We start from the raw sequence: 17506 nt of genomic DNA, 5'->3' as shown, positions 1-17506 counted from the left end.
CCCAAAAACATGGGACCCTATATGGGACAGGTAAGGTATCGGCTCCCTGTCCCATGATGCACTGTTAATACACTGTTCATGAACAGTGCATGAACAGTGCATCATGTGACATGTGTGAACAGTGCATTAACAGTGCATCATGGGACAGGGAGCGACACCTCACCTGTCTCATGTAGGGTCCCATGTTTTTGGGTCCCTAATGTATTTTTCCATTCAAATTATCAAAAGCCTCCATTAAGTTAGAGATTTTCATGAAAACTGTCTTTTTAACTTTAATGTACGTTTTAGCAGAAAACTTTCCTAACATCATCAATTACAATTTTTTACATTTCTCTATATAATTGTGCCCACTTACGTAAAAACTACAACTAATGTTGTTAAGAAAATTTCAGAAAAATCTTAATGGGAGTTCTCTAATAAGGAAAATGATAGGGGCACACCCCAACCACATCCCAAACCACACATACTCTCTCATATGCTACAGTACACCGGGCCCCACATGAGATTTTAAAATTTTAAAATCTCATGTGAGGTCCGGTGTACTGTTAAAATCTCATGTGGGGCCCGGTGTACTGTAGCATATGAGAGAGGGGGTATGGTTTGGGATGTGGTTGGGGGTGTGCCCGTAGTGCCACCCCTCTAATAATTAGTGAAAACTGTGTAAGGTATACCGGGTTTTGGAATTAGGATCCGAGGATCCACAAATCGAGTCGGATCATCGTGTGGTGAGTATATAGAAGGTACGGATTGATTTTGTATATGGGTGAGAGGTGTGATAGAACAAGTGATGAGAAAATTAAAGATCAAGTTGTACAAATCATATCGGTTGCATACAGTAGATTAGATAGATATTTGTACGGTGATGTTCACTGATTTTGATCAAGTGGACCACCGGTTGTACCTTGCATGGAATCCTTGTAAGTTTGTAACTTTCCTCTTTTTTACTTCGTAAAATTCAAAATTTGCTTGCCTTTTCTGGTACATCATCTTTGGATAAAATCTGATGTTTTGTCAAAATTATTAAACAAATATCAGAAATAATTAACAAAATTCAGAGAAACCCTGTCCTATGTGAGCTTCAACGCGCTCCCTGAGCTACTTAGATCTTAGACATGTCTACCACGTCTCCATCATTTAGTATTCAGTATATTTTATGTCAACTAACTAGACTTTTCTTTAATCATACTTCTGACGCTATTGACCCATACAACCAACTTCGCTCTCTCTTACACCATCCAACATTATCATGGAGCACTTTAGTCCCCGTTAAATGTTTTCCGCTACCACATAAGTCTATATTTCTATATTCTGACATGCCACCGTAGAGCCTTTTTATGGGTCAAAAATTAGACTGGTGGAAAGTGAATCTTCATTTCTCCGATATCATGTTACTAGCCCCTTCCACACCAAAAACCAAGGTTATCACTAGGTTTGTGGTTTATTTTTTAATATTCTTAAGCAAGACGGGCAATCCTCTTCGCCATAAAAAAGATTATAAACCTTGTATTTTCCATGCATATAGTGAATTGCATTCATTCATGTTTTGCATTTAAGAAAAAATCACGAGCATCTACATCCTTTCCATTACCAAAAAGAAGTAAAGAGATCATTATTATAACAACTATTGACGTGTCTAGTGTGCGTTTGCTATCCCTTCTAAATCGATCGCTCATTGTACCCTCCATGAATGACATGCATTCCTTTGTACTCAAATTAAGATGAATCACAATCATCATTAAACAAGTCAATGTCTATGAGAAAAGAAGTGAGCTCTCCGTTATGTACTGGTAGTGGAGAGGATCCAAATCCCTTAACAACAGCTAATCGTAATTCAAAGTATTGACCTTTTTTAGTGGTCTATATGCTATCAGCGGAGAGGATTCAATTGTCTACAAGTTCTTTGTAAAAAGATTAGAAGCTTTCACATAATTATCATCTCGATCTATACAGTGATAATTACCATTGAATCAAGCTACTTTGATAAGCCTCCGAACTAATTAATTAGGCATTGATAGCAAAGCCTAATCTTTCTATTTGAGAAAGGCATCCTATGAGGAGCTAGAGAAGATCTAGAACTGGGGTCAAAGATCTTCCTACAAGTCTTCCCAAAAAGTTAAAAACTGAAAGGATTCTTACTGTTTACACCGACAATGAAACCATAATTTTTCATGAGAAAAATAATAATATATATGATACAACCAAGTTTACTTAGCACCATGTATCAATGTTGAAACGTCTAGAGTAATAAAACATTGACCGGTAAACAAAGCTAATTAATCACACTTATACATCATATAGGTTTCCCTACTTAGCATTTACCCTCAATTATTTTTGACAGCACTTATATACTAGTCTAAAGTTTTTTTTTAAAAAAAATTATTTTAATTTTCTTAGAACATGCTAGTTTTAGAACATTTAAATTTTTAATATTTGTTAAATTTATTGTTAAGCCTGTTGAAATACTATTTTATTTTAAAATAGAAGGTAAGACTAAAATAGAACTAAGGTAGTTTTAATAACAAATTTAAAAGAAATTAATAGTTAAAAAGTTGTAAAATTACCATGTCAGTGTTCGCATAAGAGTTTTGAGGGAAATTAATTTCTCACGTTTAATTTGCATAAGTGAGCGTTGAAATGTGAAATTTAAGAACTTAAAAATACATAAGTGCTGCTAAAAACAAAGGAGGGTATACGTGTACGACGTTGGAGAAACTATAGAGTGTTTAATAAGTGCAACTGAGCCTAAAAATACGGAGGAAAAAGAAAACAACCTCAAATATTTAGCTTGGTTGGAAGTATCTTATGTACCAAAATTGCAAAGCTATGTTGTATTAGGCGTGTATATGAAAAAAGAAAAGATACAAAAAGAAATCCCGTACAATAGTTTGACGCCGATGGTTTTTTTTTTTACCCCATCACTTTTTTATTCTTAAAAAAGATATTCTTTCTCAGAAAGAAAAGATAGAAGAAGCTTCAAAAAAAGTTTCAAAAGCCTCTACGCGTCTACTCCAAAGCCCAATAAATAAATAAATAACCCAAAAATAAATTTTAAACAACAAAAAAACAAAAAAGAAATCACCACAAATAAAAAGCTCAGCTCACTAGAGAACTAAACCTCAAACAAGCAGAAAACGGAGAGAAACACAAACGAAACCCTAAATATCTCACCTTTTCCCTCTCCGATCCAAATCCTCATCGGATCCAAATCCAATGGGAGACGGCAACCCCCGATCCGAGATCTCCGGTGACTTCGGCGGCTACTTCGACGAATTCACCTGGAACCTCCCGCTCGAATCGGATCGGATCGGATTCCCACAGCCACCACCATTAGATTTGACGGCGGAGGAGCAATCTCGATCGCCTCCGTCAGCTCCGCCGTCAGCAAGATCGGGGGACGCCGTGTCGTCGAGCTCGAGCGAGGGAACCGAGGCGCCGCCGGAGATGGAGGAGAAACCGCCGGAGACGGCGACCTCGTCGTCAACATCAGCAACGTGAGTGGCAACTTCGTAATAAAATGGTTGATTTGGGGGTCAATTGGGTAGCGTAGTAGTAGTGTGTGAAAACAGCGGAGGTTTTTTTTTTTCTCCCTTTTTCCCCTTGGATTTTCTTCAAGGCTCGGTTTCGATTCAGACAAGAGGACGATTTTGAGATGGCAAAACAGTAATTTCGGAGAAAATCTCGGGCTATTTTTTGGGGTTATTTTGATGTCCGAACGTTGTTGCGGCGGGAATTCCCGTGCTCAATACTACAATCTTTCCAAAGCTCGCACGCGGTTTCTTTTTTTTTTCTTTCTTTGTTTCCCCCTTCTCATTTCCTTATTTATTAATACTAATGTATTTATTTATTTACTTATTTATTTTGATCTGAATTTGCTTCTGTTGATTGCTATTAATGGGTCCAAAATGATTTCTCTACTCATTTGTCCACAACCGATCTGCTTTTTTTTAAAAAAAAAAAGAAAAACTGTGAAAGAAAATTACTTTGCTTTCAAGATTAATTACCCATAATTTTATGGAAAAATATTGGTACCAGAAAGTGGTTCACTCGGTGCTATCAGGTTTTAATTTCATGTGGATCAATATTTTTAAGCATCTATCCGTGATGAACCCATTACAAGATCCATTAAATTTTCGATTCTTATTGTTCACCATAAAGCATTAACTAACTTATGATCTAATTATTTGAATTTTGTTTAGCTTTTAAATTAATTAAAAACTCGTGTTTTACATTGGGGTTTCATAACTTTTTGGATAATAACCTTTCATTGTCTGCAGCTCTCTACAAGAAAAATATTTGCATAAGCAGTAGCTAACGCCATTGCCCTTTTGCATTACAGCCCAATGGGGGTATCTCTATGGAAAAAAAATTATGTTTATTTCCCCCTATTAACATGTAATAATAACAAAATTTATACAGTAACATCTAGATGGTACTTATGACAGCTCTAGCTATCTGCATGTTGTTTTCAATAATATTTACTCAATGCCCTTAGACTGTGCAATTTGTTTTCCCTTTATCTCCTCATACATCTTTAGAACAACCACAAGCTAGCCATTTCGCTCATCATTTAAAATGATTGTTATTAAGTAATTATCCAATCAATCTTTGGAGATGAAATTAGTAATATAAATAGTACTCACAAGAGATAATGAAGTGTTCCTATATATATTGTTATCTTTTTTCTATTAACAAGCAAGCTACATCTTCTATATACATGATATCTTACATGTTCTATTTAGCAATATCAGTAAATTCATTTATCATCTGACCCTAAAAAAGTTTTAGGAAAGTACTCTATTTGTGTTGTCATTATATACGTATAATTGCATGAGGGTGGTCTACGTGAATGTTTTTTGTAAATATCACCAATAATTACTTTAAAATTTTCAGTCGTACGCAAGACATTCTTGTCTTTGGCAATTCAGGAACCATATCTTAGTGATACTAATCAATTTCTAAAACATCATAGAGTGAAGTTCATCACTTTCGTCACTTTCATTAGCATGTACACATGATTCATTAAAGATAGTAGTTAATCATGAAATTTTCTCAAAAAATGAAACCTTTTTGAAAGTTTAAACATTTCCTTTAGATTTTTTCCTTGTCTAATATAGTATATCACTTGGCATTTTATTTATTTTGTATTTTAAATAAGACATAACAGCAACTTAAAACACTAATGAGAACTTAGAAGGATAAACTTAGATATATTATCATTAATTACTTAAAATAATGTTTCCACATGAATCTATTATCCTTTGTTAGTGTTATAACTAGGTTATATAAGTAGATCTTGATTCTCTGCTTCATATAAAACATTAATTCTTTTACTTGATAGAAGTCTTTATATAAGTTAATACAATCTATCCTCTGTTCCCCTTTTCTCTCAGTGAAGATAATATAAATCAATTCAGTATAAGTTGATAGTAATAAGAACTTCAATTAATCAACACTAAAGCAGCATCATTGCTTTTAATGGTGATAACAATTCAAGATATTTGTATATGAAAAGGATCCTAACTTCTGCAAACCCTTAAGCAAGAACATCTAACTTGCACCTTGCAAATTATTCCTTTAGCTTTTGATGAGTCAAGAGGATATGATCGAATACAATAGGTAATATGTACTTACTAAGCATCTTGTTCTTGTATAGGAATAAAGGTACAAAGAAGGGGCAGAAGAGGACTCGCCAACCAAGAGTTGCATTCATGACCAAGAGTGAAATAGATCATCTTGAAGATGGTTATCGATGGAGAAAGTATGGACAGAAAGCCGTGAAAAACAGTCCGTTTCCAAGGTAATTAGTTATGTAGCAGTTTTGCTCTTTTTCTTACCATTTGCTTTATATTTTGTTTTGTGCTTATACTTTACTTTATATATAAGCTCGTTCAATAGATAATTAATGAATGATTATGTTCTTGTTTTTATTGCCTTACAAAGGTCTCTTGATCAACTAGTATTGAAGATTTGCTCTCTGTACGGATTATTTTAATCAAATTCAAGATTTCTTTCTTTGTACAAATTTTTTTTTAATCAAATTCATGTAGGAAATCTCAGTTTCTTTTACATTTGATGGATCTCTTAAGAGTGGTCTTATGACTTCGAACCACTTATGTAATTTCCTTTTCTCCTGCCCCTATATATATATTATTTCTTTTAGTATAATTGCAAGGACCAACTCAATCTTCTAGTAAAACTTAATGAACTTTTACCCTAGACATTTCATTTTGGGACTTAACGCCCACCTCATTTTCCTACAAAATCTATACGCTATAAAAGCTTGTGCTATAATTCTCCATTTTTCATGAAATTTACCATTATTAAGTAAAAATGGAAGGAAATTAAAGAAAAGAATAAATTCCAACCCCTTTGATTTTCAGGCAAGCCGGCCTTTTTTCCTTCCACTAATTAACAATAAAAGTGAAAAAAAAGTAATTTCTTATTTTCCTCTAATAAATTACCTCGTTGATGTTTAAACCTTTTACAGGAGCTATTATCGTTGCACAAACAGCAAATGCACAGTGAAGAAGCGAGTAGAACGCTCCTCCGATGATCCCTCCGTTGTCATCACCACCTATGAAGGCCAGCACTGTCACCACACCGTAGCATTCCCACGTGGGACCACCCTCGCTCCCGTCCACAACGCCCTCGCCATGTCGGCACCACCTCGGCCTCAACTCTACTTCCCTCACTTACAATTCACTCCTAACCATTTCACTTCCTTCTCACTTCCACAATCACCACTGGTAACTGATCAGCATCAACAGCAGATGCAGGAGACAATTACTTCTATGTCCTTGCCCACAGGCACCACGGGTGAGGGTTTATTGAGTGACATAGTTCCTCCCTCCATGAGAAATAGATATATAGATGAGGTATGCATATATTGAACCCGTACTGTATGTTAATTAAGGCATCATTCTAAATTAAGGATTAGTACTGTTAAGCAAGTGATTGTGATGATTAGGGGCATGGCAGTGAATTTTGATTTATTTTCGGCGGGAATCATATCTGCATGAGGATTATGATGGAAAAGTTACTTGTTGCTATGTGCATAAAGAAACGAGGAAGTCTAGCACAAAGTAAGGCTCCTCCAATAACATCTGGGTTCAGCTGAAATTTTCCCACCAATTAATAATAGTTTATACGTATGCTTACTTTTTTAGGTACACAACTCATTATCGGTGTGTGGTCATTATATATATGATAATGAAGCAGATAGATACACGCATGTAATAAAGTTGGAGAGAGATGCATGCATGAAGACGGTCAGAGATATCAGTAGGAAACTTCCATTAAAAAAACAGCGTGGGGAATTTTTTTAAGTATTGAGTTAATTTCCTTAGTTTTATTTTTTATTTTTTATTGTTTTGATGGATGAGCATGCTGGTCTGTAGCTAGGTGTATAAAATAACTTCAAGGGCTTGCATGCATATAGAGATGATAAATACATAATATTTCTATATGCTGTTATCCTTGCACGTATGTGTAATTAACCTTATATTAATTTGTCATGCAGGAAAATTTGTAAGCTAGAGATGAAAGTTGATTATGGAGGTGGATATTTATTAAGTTGATATATTCTTATTAATGGGTATCATGCTGATGAGTTCTGGCTAAGGTTTTGAGGCCTATACTCTATTGATTATACTGAGGCTTTGAGGCTCACTTCCGCGTGTGCTAACATCGTTTGTAAATTCTAGCTCTAGACTCGACACACTTCTCATTTCGTAGGACTTGGTTTTTATAGAGCGAGGAGATAGCTACCTCCTCTGCTCGAGTAAGTAAAACCCTAGTTTTTACAGCCATATGAATGATGTAAGATATGTACGCGGGTGAGTTTTAGTACTTATCCTGTACCATAGTATTTGCTTTTGGCACCGAAACCGAGGCTTTGTCCTCGTTCTCATGGAGAAAGTAAGTGCCTAATCATGGCTGTTTACTTATTATGTATCAATGTCATCCTTGTTCTGTTCTGCTCAACGGCTAGCTGTAATTTTTTTAGTTAAAAGAACGGTGTAAATTCCTAATACTACTATTAATTAGTAGTTTTTTTTTTTATGTGCATGAACATTGTACTTCTCATGCTAATTGCTAATATTGTTTTGGACCGGTCTCTTCGGGGGCGAAAATGATGAGAACTTTAATGATAGGTGTTTATTTTTTTTACTTTGTATAATTAATAAACTGGTTTGCATAGTCTTTCTTAATTACAAAGATAAATAGTCAGAACTAGCATACACTCCACTAAATTTCTGTGATTTTATAGTAAAGAAAAGGTATGACATGCCATTAACTTTGATAACTTGTATGAGTCAAACGTGAGTGAGTATATAAGTCAAAACTGTTTAAATCTAATTACCTCGGCGATGTTGTTAACGAAAATAGAAGAAAGTTTTTTTTGTTTTATTCAAAAGAGCAATGTGCATGTATTCACTAAGTCTTGTGTTTATTCTCTCCGCTAACAGTTTTAACCCCCCGGGACGATTTCAACCAGTCTGCGCGGGTCATGTTTGCAACGGTGACGAATCTCTCTAGTACACGAAACATGAGGTTGTCACGTAGACGAGGCAAGGGAAGCGAAATCAAAATGAGCTAATGATGATGTCGGAAGCGAGAGACATCGACAAAGGAGCAACTCACCCAAGAGGCCAATTGGTACCCGATGGTCGGTGGACTCGTACCCACGAGCGCAACCATGTTAGGGGGCTGGGGCTAGGTCCCATCCAAACAGCGCCTGATGCTCAAATCGACGGTTTACAATGCGATTGAGTTTGATCGATGGCATGCGTTTGTGTTAGCGCACGTATCGGCGGGAAAAGAAAAAAAAAATCGATCGCTCCTCCTTCGATTCGTTCGTCAAGTACGTACGACATGATATATAGGTGTTGAAAGTCTTAATCTGTATGCACTGAATCGCGGTCGACCAAACCCATTGGCAGACAAGCGAAGGTGTCTAGCGATGATTGCACAAGGGGAAGGGGGGGCATCATCAATTATGCCAACGATCGAGGATTTAAGGAGGAGATCCTGCGTACGTGGACTGTGGACACAAGGACGGGACCAGGCTGCTGAGCTCGGGCTGAGGGGGGCTGTCTTTATGTACAGCTCAGTGTCGAGTCAGCGATCGAGGTCGCAGCGTGTAATTAATATGCTTAATTTTTTTTACATCCTATTCCCTTTTCGGTCCTAAATAATACCCGCTTCTTATAATTAACCAAGATCGAATACAAATACATTGACTATTAATTAAAACGCAAATCAAAGCTAGTACCGATCGAATAAACGAACAAACAAATTGATTGATTAATTAAACATGAACCCAACTGGGTATCAGATCGATTTAAAAATCAACTCGCGCGTGCCTTAAAAGAAAGCCGTCGCTGGGGAAAGATATATACCTTTTTCTGAGGAACTCTCCCCATGCATCCGAGAATGCCATCACTGGGAAAGACTGCACTTTTTTTTCCTTGTTTTTTTTTGGAGAAGCTCTCCCCAATTACGCAAAGGGGATACGGGAATCAAGTGGGAAGGAACAGAAGGGATAAATAAAGTGGAAGTTTTTAAAAGTTGTTGCAGATCGACAAGCCCCAGCGATAAGAAATACAACTATATAATATGTAGCCTCAATTATTGATGGCCGACTAGTGTCATTTCACAAGCTTTTCAAGTCGAATGATAGGGGGAAGGTAGGCCAAGGTTCTTTGCGTCCATGCTTGAAAGAACTCCCATCGCGTACGTTCAGGATTTTATGCAAAAAATATAATAATAATAATAATATACACCATGCATGCCCAATATTTATATATATTAACAGCTTTGAGGTATTAAAATAGTGCCGTGGCCTCCCACTGGTATTAAATACTCACAATAACATTTTTGAGAACCCGCATGGCAGCGCCAAAGAGGAGTAGATGAGACATGAAACCGGCTATATTAACCTGATGACAGGCTTCATCCCAACGGAACCACCTGCGAGAAAACTGGTTTTAAGATGATTGATTCAGGAGAAAGTATAGCCTGCGGACTGGGGTTCATTGGACACAGTGCAAAACAAAAGCATTTGGGGTTATTAGGTACACGGTTAGTCGCTCATAAACCCCCCCTGACTATCGACCAAATGCGGACAGACCCCATGCAGTTCTATTATTGCAGATAGATCAGTAGTAGAAATTCTATCAGAACACCCCCATGGAACGGGGTGATCGGTACCGTGTATTATTCACGGACGGTTAGAGATGGAAATATTAGTTATTTTCTTCATGGCGCAGCCCACTCCGCTCTTATAAAGATGGTTCTGATAGGATTTCTATTTCAGATAGTCCCCCTTTATGATTTTTCTATTTATCGTTCGTTTCCCCTTGGAAAAAAAAGAGAGAATTGCTTTTAAACGGACTGTCTTGAGGACGAAAGAGTCGCAAAAATTACCCTCTATCCACACTTGAGCGACAGCACAGGAATTTTATCCGCAGTTAACCCATGAGTATATTGGATGCTCCTCTTTTAGTACACCTCTTTTAACACGGTCATCTAAGTAAGGGAACCAGTCCACTGGAGATGAGGCACAGAAAACAGCGGGGTAAACAGTCAAAAATTCCCATCCCCAATCTCAGCATTGCACTTCACAAACTCGTATATCTCTAGATAAACTCGGGAATACAACCAAAGTGTAACAAAAATAATTTTACCATAGGTAACGGCTCCGTATAACAGATAGATACTGATACCAAATTGATTTACAAAAACTAAATGACTAAATGAGTCCCCCACAGCTAAAGGAAATTACTCCGCAAAGGTGCAAAACAGAGACGCGAATACACTAACTATTCACCTGCGGATGTTCGCTCGTCCTGGCAATATGCTTCTTTCCTGCAATATGAATATTATACACTGCATCACTATTGCAGACAACATTGCAGAGTGTGCACACTCTCACTGCATCAGCTGCAGCTCCTCCATTCAAAACCTTCTGCTTCTTGGTCTCCAAATCTTCCTTAGTTGCAGCATTTTGCTTTGGCTGATCATTTACTGTGCTGATTTCACTAGCACTTGGATTAGTTCCCTTAGCAATATGCTTCTTTCCTGCAATATGAGAATTATACACTGCCTCGCTATTGCAGACAACATTGCAGAGTGTGCACACTCTCAATGTGTCAACCGCAGCTCCTCCATGCAAAACCTTCTGAGTTTTGTTCTCCAAATTCTCCTTAGTTGCGGCATTTTGCTTTGGCTGATCATTTGCTGCCTTGCTTTCACTAGCACTAGGATTAATTGTCAGGTTTACGATTTTAGGAGCATTTGCTGGCTTTGGATTGAGAGACTCTACAAGCTTCTGCAAGTTTTTGGTGTGTTTTCTCCCCAGTTTGTGGTTAGCCAGGACTTGCTGACTGTTGAAAATCAGCTTGCATACATCACAGTAGGATGATTGAACAAAACTAATACGACCACTGGAGCCCCTCTTGGCAGTGGTTTTGGCTTTCATATGACCAGGATTCTTTGGCTTTAAGGAATTGGATGGTAACCCAAAGGCCTGCAGGATGGAATACCATGAGAAGCTGATGAGAGCCAGCAGAGATTCTAGGAAAGCAACATTTGCATCAATGCATGCAAGATATATAACTAAGCCGGTCACTATTATCCTACAACCTTTTTTCCCTTTATCGGAATAGTGCATCTCACAGAGACTCTGCATTTAGATGAATCCCCATAAAGAATGAGTGATTTATGTCCAGTGTCAATAAAATGTCAACCAATAAATAAAGAGAGAGATAACTCTGATCTCCAAAATGCTCAAACAATAAAGAGATTCTCTGTAAAGAGAGATGATATAGCTCTGATCTCCCATGCACAAGTGAAGAACCAAGATGGACAATGTTGCCTTATACACACTTGATAAGTTATTTTGGAATTTGAAGGCGTGATACACACAAAAAGAAAACATAAGGCCATGTATATGCAATTATCTGCAATACTTATATGCTGGAAAAAGGTAAAGACCATAGTGTTTACAATAACAATCTTCTTGCCTACATTCCTCGAGACCTTTTCACAACATCTTCCTCACCAATGCCACAAAATATATCTTTTTCAATATAAGGCACCAAACAATCATTCATATACTCATCTGTCATTCAGTTTGAGGAACTGCTACTGAGGGTGAAGAGAGGAACCGAGCGCCGAGGGCGAAGAGAGGAACCAAGCGCTGAGGGCGAAGAGAGGAAGTGAGCTGCTGCTCACTAGGTTTTCCTCGAAGCCGCAATACGCAACTTGGGTATTTCGATCAGTCCCTCAAATCTTTAATATTTTGATATTAGATTAACAATTTGATATTAGTCCCCCGACTCTTATAACTATTTTGAAATTAGTCTCCAACTTTAGCAATTGTTTAATTTAGGGTGGAATTTTCTTTTAACTTTAACTAATTTGGGAGACTTATTTCAAAATACTTCCAGGATTTGGGGGGCTAATTTGAAAACATGAAGATTTGGGGGGCTGCTTATGCAACACTTAAAAGATTTGAGGGATAATTTCAAGATATAAAAGATCTGGGGAACTAATTTTTAAACTTGAAAGATTTGGGGGGACTCATTTTCAAACACGGAACATTTGGGGGACTACAATCATACCGAGAACCAGAGGGGGACGTGGAGGGTTAAGTTTGAGAAAGTTGAGGCATCTTATATGCATTTCACTACCTATGAAGTTACTATTAGCAAATTAGGCATACTTACATGTTTTTATTACTATTTCATGGTGGAGCTAATGGCCCCAAATGTAGCTCCACCATTAAGTATCAGATGATAAGTAAAAACCCAATTGAAGTATGAGGCGTATGGGGTTTGACAATCAGATAGGAAGGAGTGTGCTCATTTCCCACCTTCCTGTTTTAAGATAATGTGAAATTGACATTTCATAGAAGAGAATGGATTCAAGGGTAACGTGTCAGTGTCAAAATTGCTTACAAGGGCAATCTACTGGGATTATTTTTGAGGAAAAGTAGAGAACTTCATGCAATTTACTCAATGAATTGATATCTTCCTCAGGCGTTCTGTAAGACAAACTGTAAATAAAGCAACTTCCCTGCTGAGATACACTCGATTATGATGACTCTGGCCAAGATTAAGCAACAACTTTTTATCTTTTCTGTGCACAAATATGGGGGACTTGTAAACCAATTATTTGCAACAGCCAGCTGGGAATTCTAGATATTTTGTCAGTGTGCTCATGCCGTGCTACAATGAGCTACTTTGTCTAGTTTTATCATTATTTTTGACGAGCGTCATCCTTTAAATATATCAACTCCTAATGACAATCAACTTCTATTATTTGAAAGCTGACATTCCACAAATGAGCATAGCCATCATTTTCTAATACATATAGTAATTCCAAGAGCAATAATGATTTAGAAAGTGCAAAACAAAACATTACATTTCACATCTATGAAATCCACAAAATAATTGGGCACCATGGCCAAGGACATAACTAGACAACTACTTACCTTGAGGGCATGCTTTTCTCCAGCAAGATGGTGAGCAAACACTTTTTCACTGTTGCAGACCACATTGCATATTGTACAAACTCTAACCGACTCTGGTGGTGCCCCGCCTGCAAGAACTTTTTGTCTTTTTGTCTCCAAATCTGCAGCTGTATTCTCAGCTCCAACCTACACATAATAGGTTATAGCATCATGCCTTCACCAAAAGAAAAAATAAATAAAACATGGGAACTTCCCTAATTCAACCCTCCACTTTACCATTTAACTAGACCTCACTGGTAAGTTTATTATGTGAATAGCTACATTCAACATCTTATCTTTCAAGAATGTATCACTTAATGGTTCTTAACAGAGGAAAAACTTAAAAATGAACATGGATTTAAGATTTAGAAAGGATTTCTCTTATTAAAACTAAGTGGAGAAAAAGGATCTTGTAGCAGATCCTAAATAATTCGAATAAGATTGTTGACATAGGATTATGCAGCTAATACTGAATATTTGGAATAAAGACTTTCTTATTAGTGATTCTGCTGTTTTTTTAATCTTGTCCAAGATCATTAAATTAAGGTAGTAAACCCAAACTTGACAAAGTAGTGCAGGCAACTCAAATACAAAAAACATGTTTTGCAACATCAGACTAAAGCTTTTATATTTAAAATAGGGGAAATTGCTTCTAAGCTCCTCAGAGTTTTCAAGAATGTGTTTTCCCCCTTTGACTAGGTTAAAGAGTGAAAACCCCCCTTATATTTGTAAACTAGTTACATTAACCCCTTATCTTAAGCTTAATTCCAAGTCTGCCCTTCTTTCTTATTCTCCCTCTCAACCAAGGTTTTAAATATCATCTGACATGTTCGACATGTCAGCTGACATGCCGGTTTGAGGGCTTGAGCGACACGACATGGGCGTTTTCAACTCGTATGTCGATTTCAAGGTTAAATTGAAAATATCCGGGTCACATATCGGGCATATCGGGCGGTTTTTTAGCCTTAAAAAATCGATCGATATGACATTTTCTTTAGATCTGTTTTTTGTTATCGGGTTTGAGTTTAGCGATAAAAGCCTAAACTCATTTGACTCGTCCTCATGTTTAAGGGTTTCTTATGAACCGGATAGAAAGAAAAAGAGAAAAATAAGGATTACAACGGACTTGGGAACCGATCACTCATTTCGTGAACGACGATGCTCTTCCCCCACCTCCATCTCAGACCCCCGTTGTCCATCTCCTGTTGCACCCTGAAATCCGAACTCCAACCGAACCCGAGGGCGATAGGGTATCCCGTCGTCGGGATAAAGAAAAGAGCGTGATTGGTGACTCATCTGAAGGACCCCGAGCAGACGAAGAAGAAGAAGAAGAAGATCCCCGACACTGCCTCCCTGCGACGTCAGAATCTACCCATTGCCGACGTCGTCTCTAGAATTTATAAAGTATGCTTATATTGAATTTAAGAATGCTTAGATTATATTTAGGACATGATATTATACATATACGCACCACCCGATATGGTAATACGATATTTAGTCCATGTCCCCCGATATATCAATGATTTTCGCTATTCGATATGGATTTCAGCCATCCGACATGAACCCGACATCCGACATTTAAAACCTTGCTCTCAACCCTAAACTTTGTCCTCCCCCTGCCCCAACACCTCTATTCCCCTCCACTGCAAATAATCACTTGACAAACAAAGACCCAAACAAAACCACAATTCCCTAAACGTCCTGCACCCCCACCGCCAAACAACCACTGCCCAAACAACCATCATCCAAACAAAAACTCAAACCCAAATAGAACCCACTCTATCAACAAGATTTAGATTTTTGTGTGTGCTGGTCAATGGTGAAAGACAATCGCCGTCAGCATCATCCCACTCATCGGCTCCTTTCTATCCCTCCCATCGCCAATTACTGTTATTGCAGCAGCCAAATCCTGCACAATAGAGAGTCGCTTCATCATCACCTTCTGTATGAAGTTTTTTCTCAACTCCTTCAAATACTTAACTCTTTTAATATGACGCTGCTCAAATACCCAATGAACTTAGGAGCTCAGCCCTAGCGCTAATCTTCAACTACTCCTTAGCAAAATTCAGAAAAATCAACCTTTGTGTTTAACAGCATGATAGGTTATTCTATGAAGTGGTAAACACCCTCTCCATTGTAAGCGAGGAAAGCAAGGCCGAGATTGAATGGAGAGTTAAGATTCAAGAACCGGATGTGGAATAATTAATGATTCAAAAATACTAAATGACCATGATACAGTGCATCCCAAGCCCCACCAAGTATCCAATTTTGAATGTTATTCCTATAAATTATGAACCAATAGTAATATTTCTTGGAATAAAAAGTGGTAACAATACAATTAACATCTTAATCTTCTATCATTTACACTTTTTATGTTGCTGAATTAAAATATTTGATAATCAGGTTTTAGCAAATATACCCATATTTTAAATAATGGATCCTTAATGACATGAAATTCTGATGTCTGTGTTCAAGGCTAAATATGTAGACAATTTGAGTCAGCCACACCACTGGTATGCTTAACCATTGGGTCAATAAAGAAAAAAATGTGATGCATTAACAAAGAAAATTTAACCTAACACAGATTAATGGAATGAAGGAAGCCATATGTTTAGCGAAATACTACACAAGTATTTGCTATTTCAACAATTCCATCCAGAATTACGACCTTTCTGATGCACTTCCTACACAAACGAAAGTAATTTTGATTCTCTAATCAACCCAATAAATTTAGCTAAATTTGTTTTGCAATAAAACCATCAAAGAAGAATTAATTAACAATCTCAACGGTATCTCAATAGACTTTTCTATCTTCACTTATGGCCTGTTTGGGAGTTCACTTTTGTAGGGTAGAGAGGGGGAGGGGAAGAGAAAATTATTTTTCACCTTGTTTGGGAGTTTGCTTAAAGGGGGTAGAGAGGGGTAAGGAAGGGGAAATGAAAGGGGGAGGAAGGAAAAATGGAGGGGAAATTGTTCCCCCCCGAATCGGGCGGTAGAGGAGGGGAACAGAATTGGGAAAATGATCTGGTGTACTGAAATGTCTATATTGCCCTTCATCAACAAATAAATCAAGGGTTGTGATGTAAACCCTACCCTCCCATCTATTTTCCAATTTCTGCAGCCACCGTCCCACGCTCTCCCTCCAGCGCTCTCCCCCGCGCGCCCCCGGCGGTCTCACCCCCGTCGTTGTCTTCTTCACCTCGTCGGCATCCTCCTCCAAGTAAGCAGCCATGTCTCTCTCTTTCTTCTCAGTTTCTGATTTCTTCTTGCTCTGTGGATTTTTTTATGATTTGAAGGTTTGAGGTCATGGATTCTAATGGCAAAGCCATGGATAGCAAGTGGGTTTCTTTTTCTCCCCATTTTTTATCTACTACGTATTTTTTATCTGTGAATTTTTTAAACAAAATCTCCCATATGTAATTGATGCTGGTGTGATGAAGGGGGAAGGGGAGGTGAATGGCAGGAATATCATTATAATTGTGAGGTATATAATCATATCGCAGGAATTTTTTTAACCAAAGCACATGTTTACCTTAATCCCTGGTACTGGTGTGTTTACATTGGTTTGATTGATAAAGAACTTCGTGAGTGAGCATAATGCCTGTTGTCCTTCCTCCAAAGTGGAGGTCACTTCCTCCATACATTTCTTAATTTGTTCGAAGTTTGATCTTCTCTTTATAATGCTTGCAATTATTTGAGGTTAGTAGCTTGTGATGGGTAATAAGGAGGTTAATTCACTGCCAGTACGTGGAGTAGGATCTTTGATTTTGCCTATTGTGTTCTTTTTGGGTGGGGAATGCTCATAAATAATGCTAATGTCCTCATAAGTAATGCTAATGTCCTCATCACCAGCAAGTGGGTTTCTTTATACGCTTGTCTTTCCTTTTCTTTGATTTTGCCTTTGTGCTCTTTATAGTGTCTGTAGTGTTATAAAAGAGTATTGAAATTACATAATAAACTAATTTGTGTATAGTAATAAGAGCTTCTAAA

The 17506-nt window shown here is 37.5% G+C and overlaps 2 protein-coding genes across 11 annotated transcripts; one reads left to right on the top strand and one right to left on the bottom strand.

Annotated features, from left to right (window-relative positions):
* Positions 3014 to 8816, top strand: LOC109850058 (probable WRKY transcription factor 57). 10 transcript variants are annotated; one of them, XR_002249318.1, is made up of 5 exons: positions 3014 to 3491; positions 5654 to 5797; positions 6488 to 6875; positions 6968 to 7082; positions 7520 to 8816. XR_002249318.1 is itself a non-coding variant. In XM_020419970.1 (4 exons), exons 1-4 carry the CDS (start codon positions 3211 to 3213, stop codon positions 8472 to 8474), a joined length of 819 nt encoding a protein of 272 aa, XP_020275559.1. In that variant the 5' UTR covers positions 3014 to 3210; the 3' UTR covers positions 8475 to 8816. The 10 variants fall into 10 exon arrangements, 4 of the variants coding, with proteins under 4 accessions (XP_020275559.1, XP_020275558.1, XP_020275556.1 ...); XR_002249314.1 differs by having other exon boundaries at positions 7167 to 8816; XR_002249317.1 differs by having other exon boundaries at positions 6968 to 7308; positions 8469 to 8816.
* Positions 10595 to 13687, bottom strand: LOC109850465 (zinc finger protein 346-like). Its single transcript, XM_020420483.1, has 2 exons — positions 13499 to 13687; positions 10595 to 11530 (listed from the first exon to the last, which is right to left on the bottom strand). Exon 2 carries the CDS (start codon positions 11480 to 11482, stop codon positions 10820 to 10822), a length of 663 nt encoding a protein of 220 aa, XP_020276072.1. The 5' UTR covers positions 11483 to 11530; positions 13499 to 13687; the 3' UTR covers positions 10595 to 10819.

Source organism: Asparagus officinalis, chromosome 7, assembly GCF_001876935.1.
Source record: "Asparagus officinalis chromosome 7, Aspof.V1, whole genome shotgun sequence".
Lineage (NCBI taxonomy): Eukaryota > Viridiplantae > Streptophyta > Magnoliopsida > Asparagales > Asparagaceae > Asparagus > Asparagus officinalis.
This window is presented reverse-complemented; position numbering and strand designations above follow the sequence as displayed.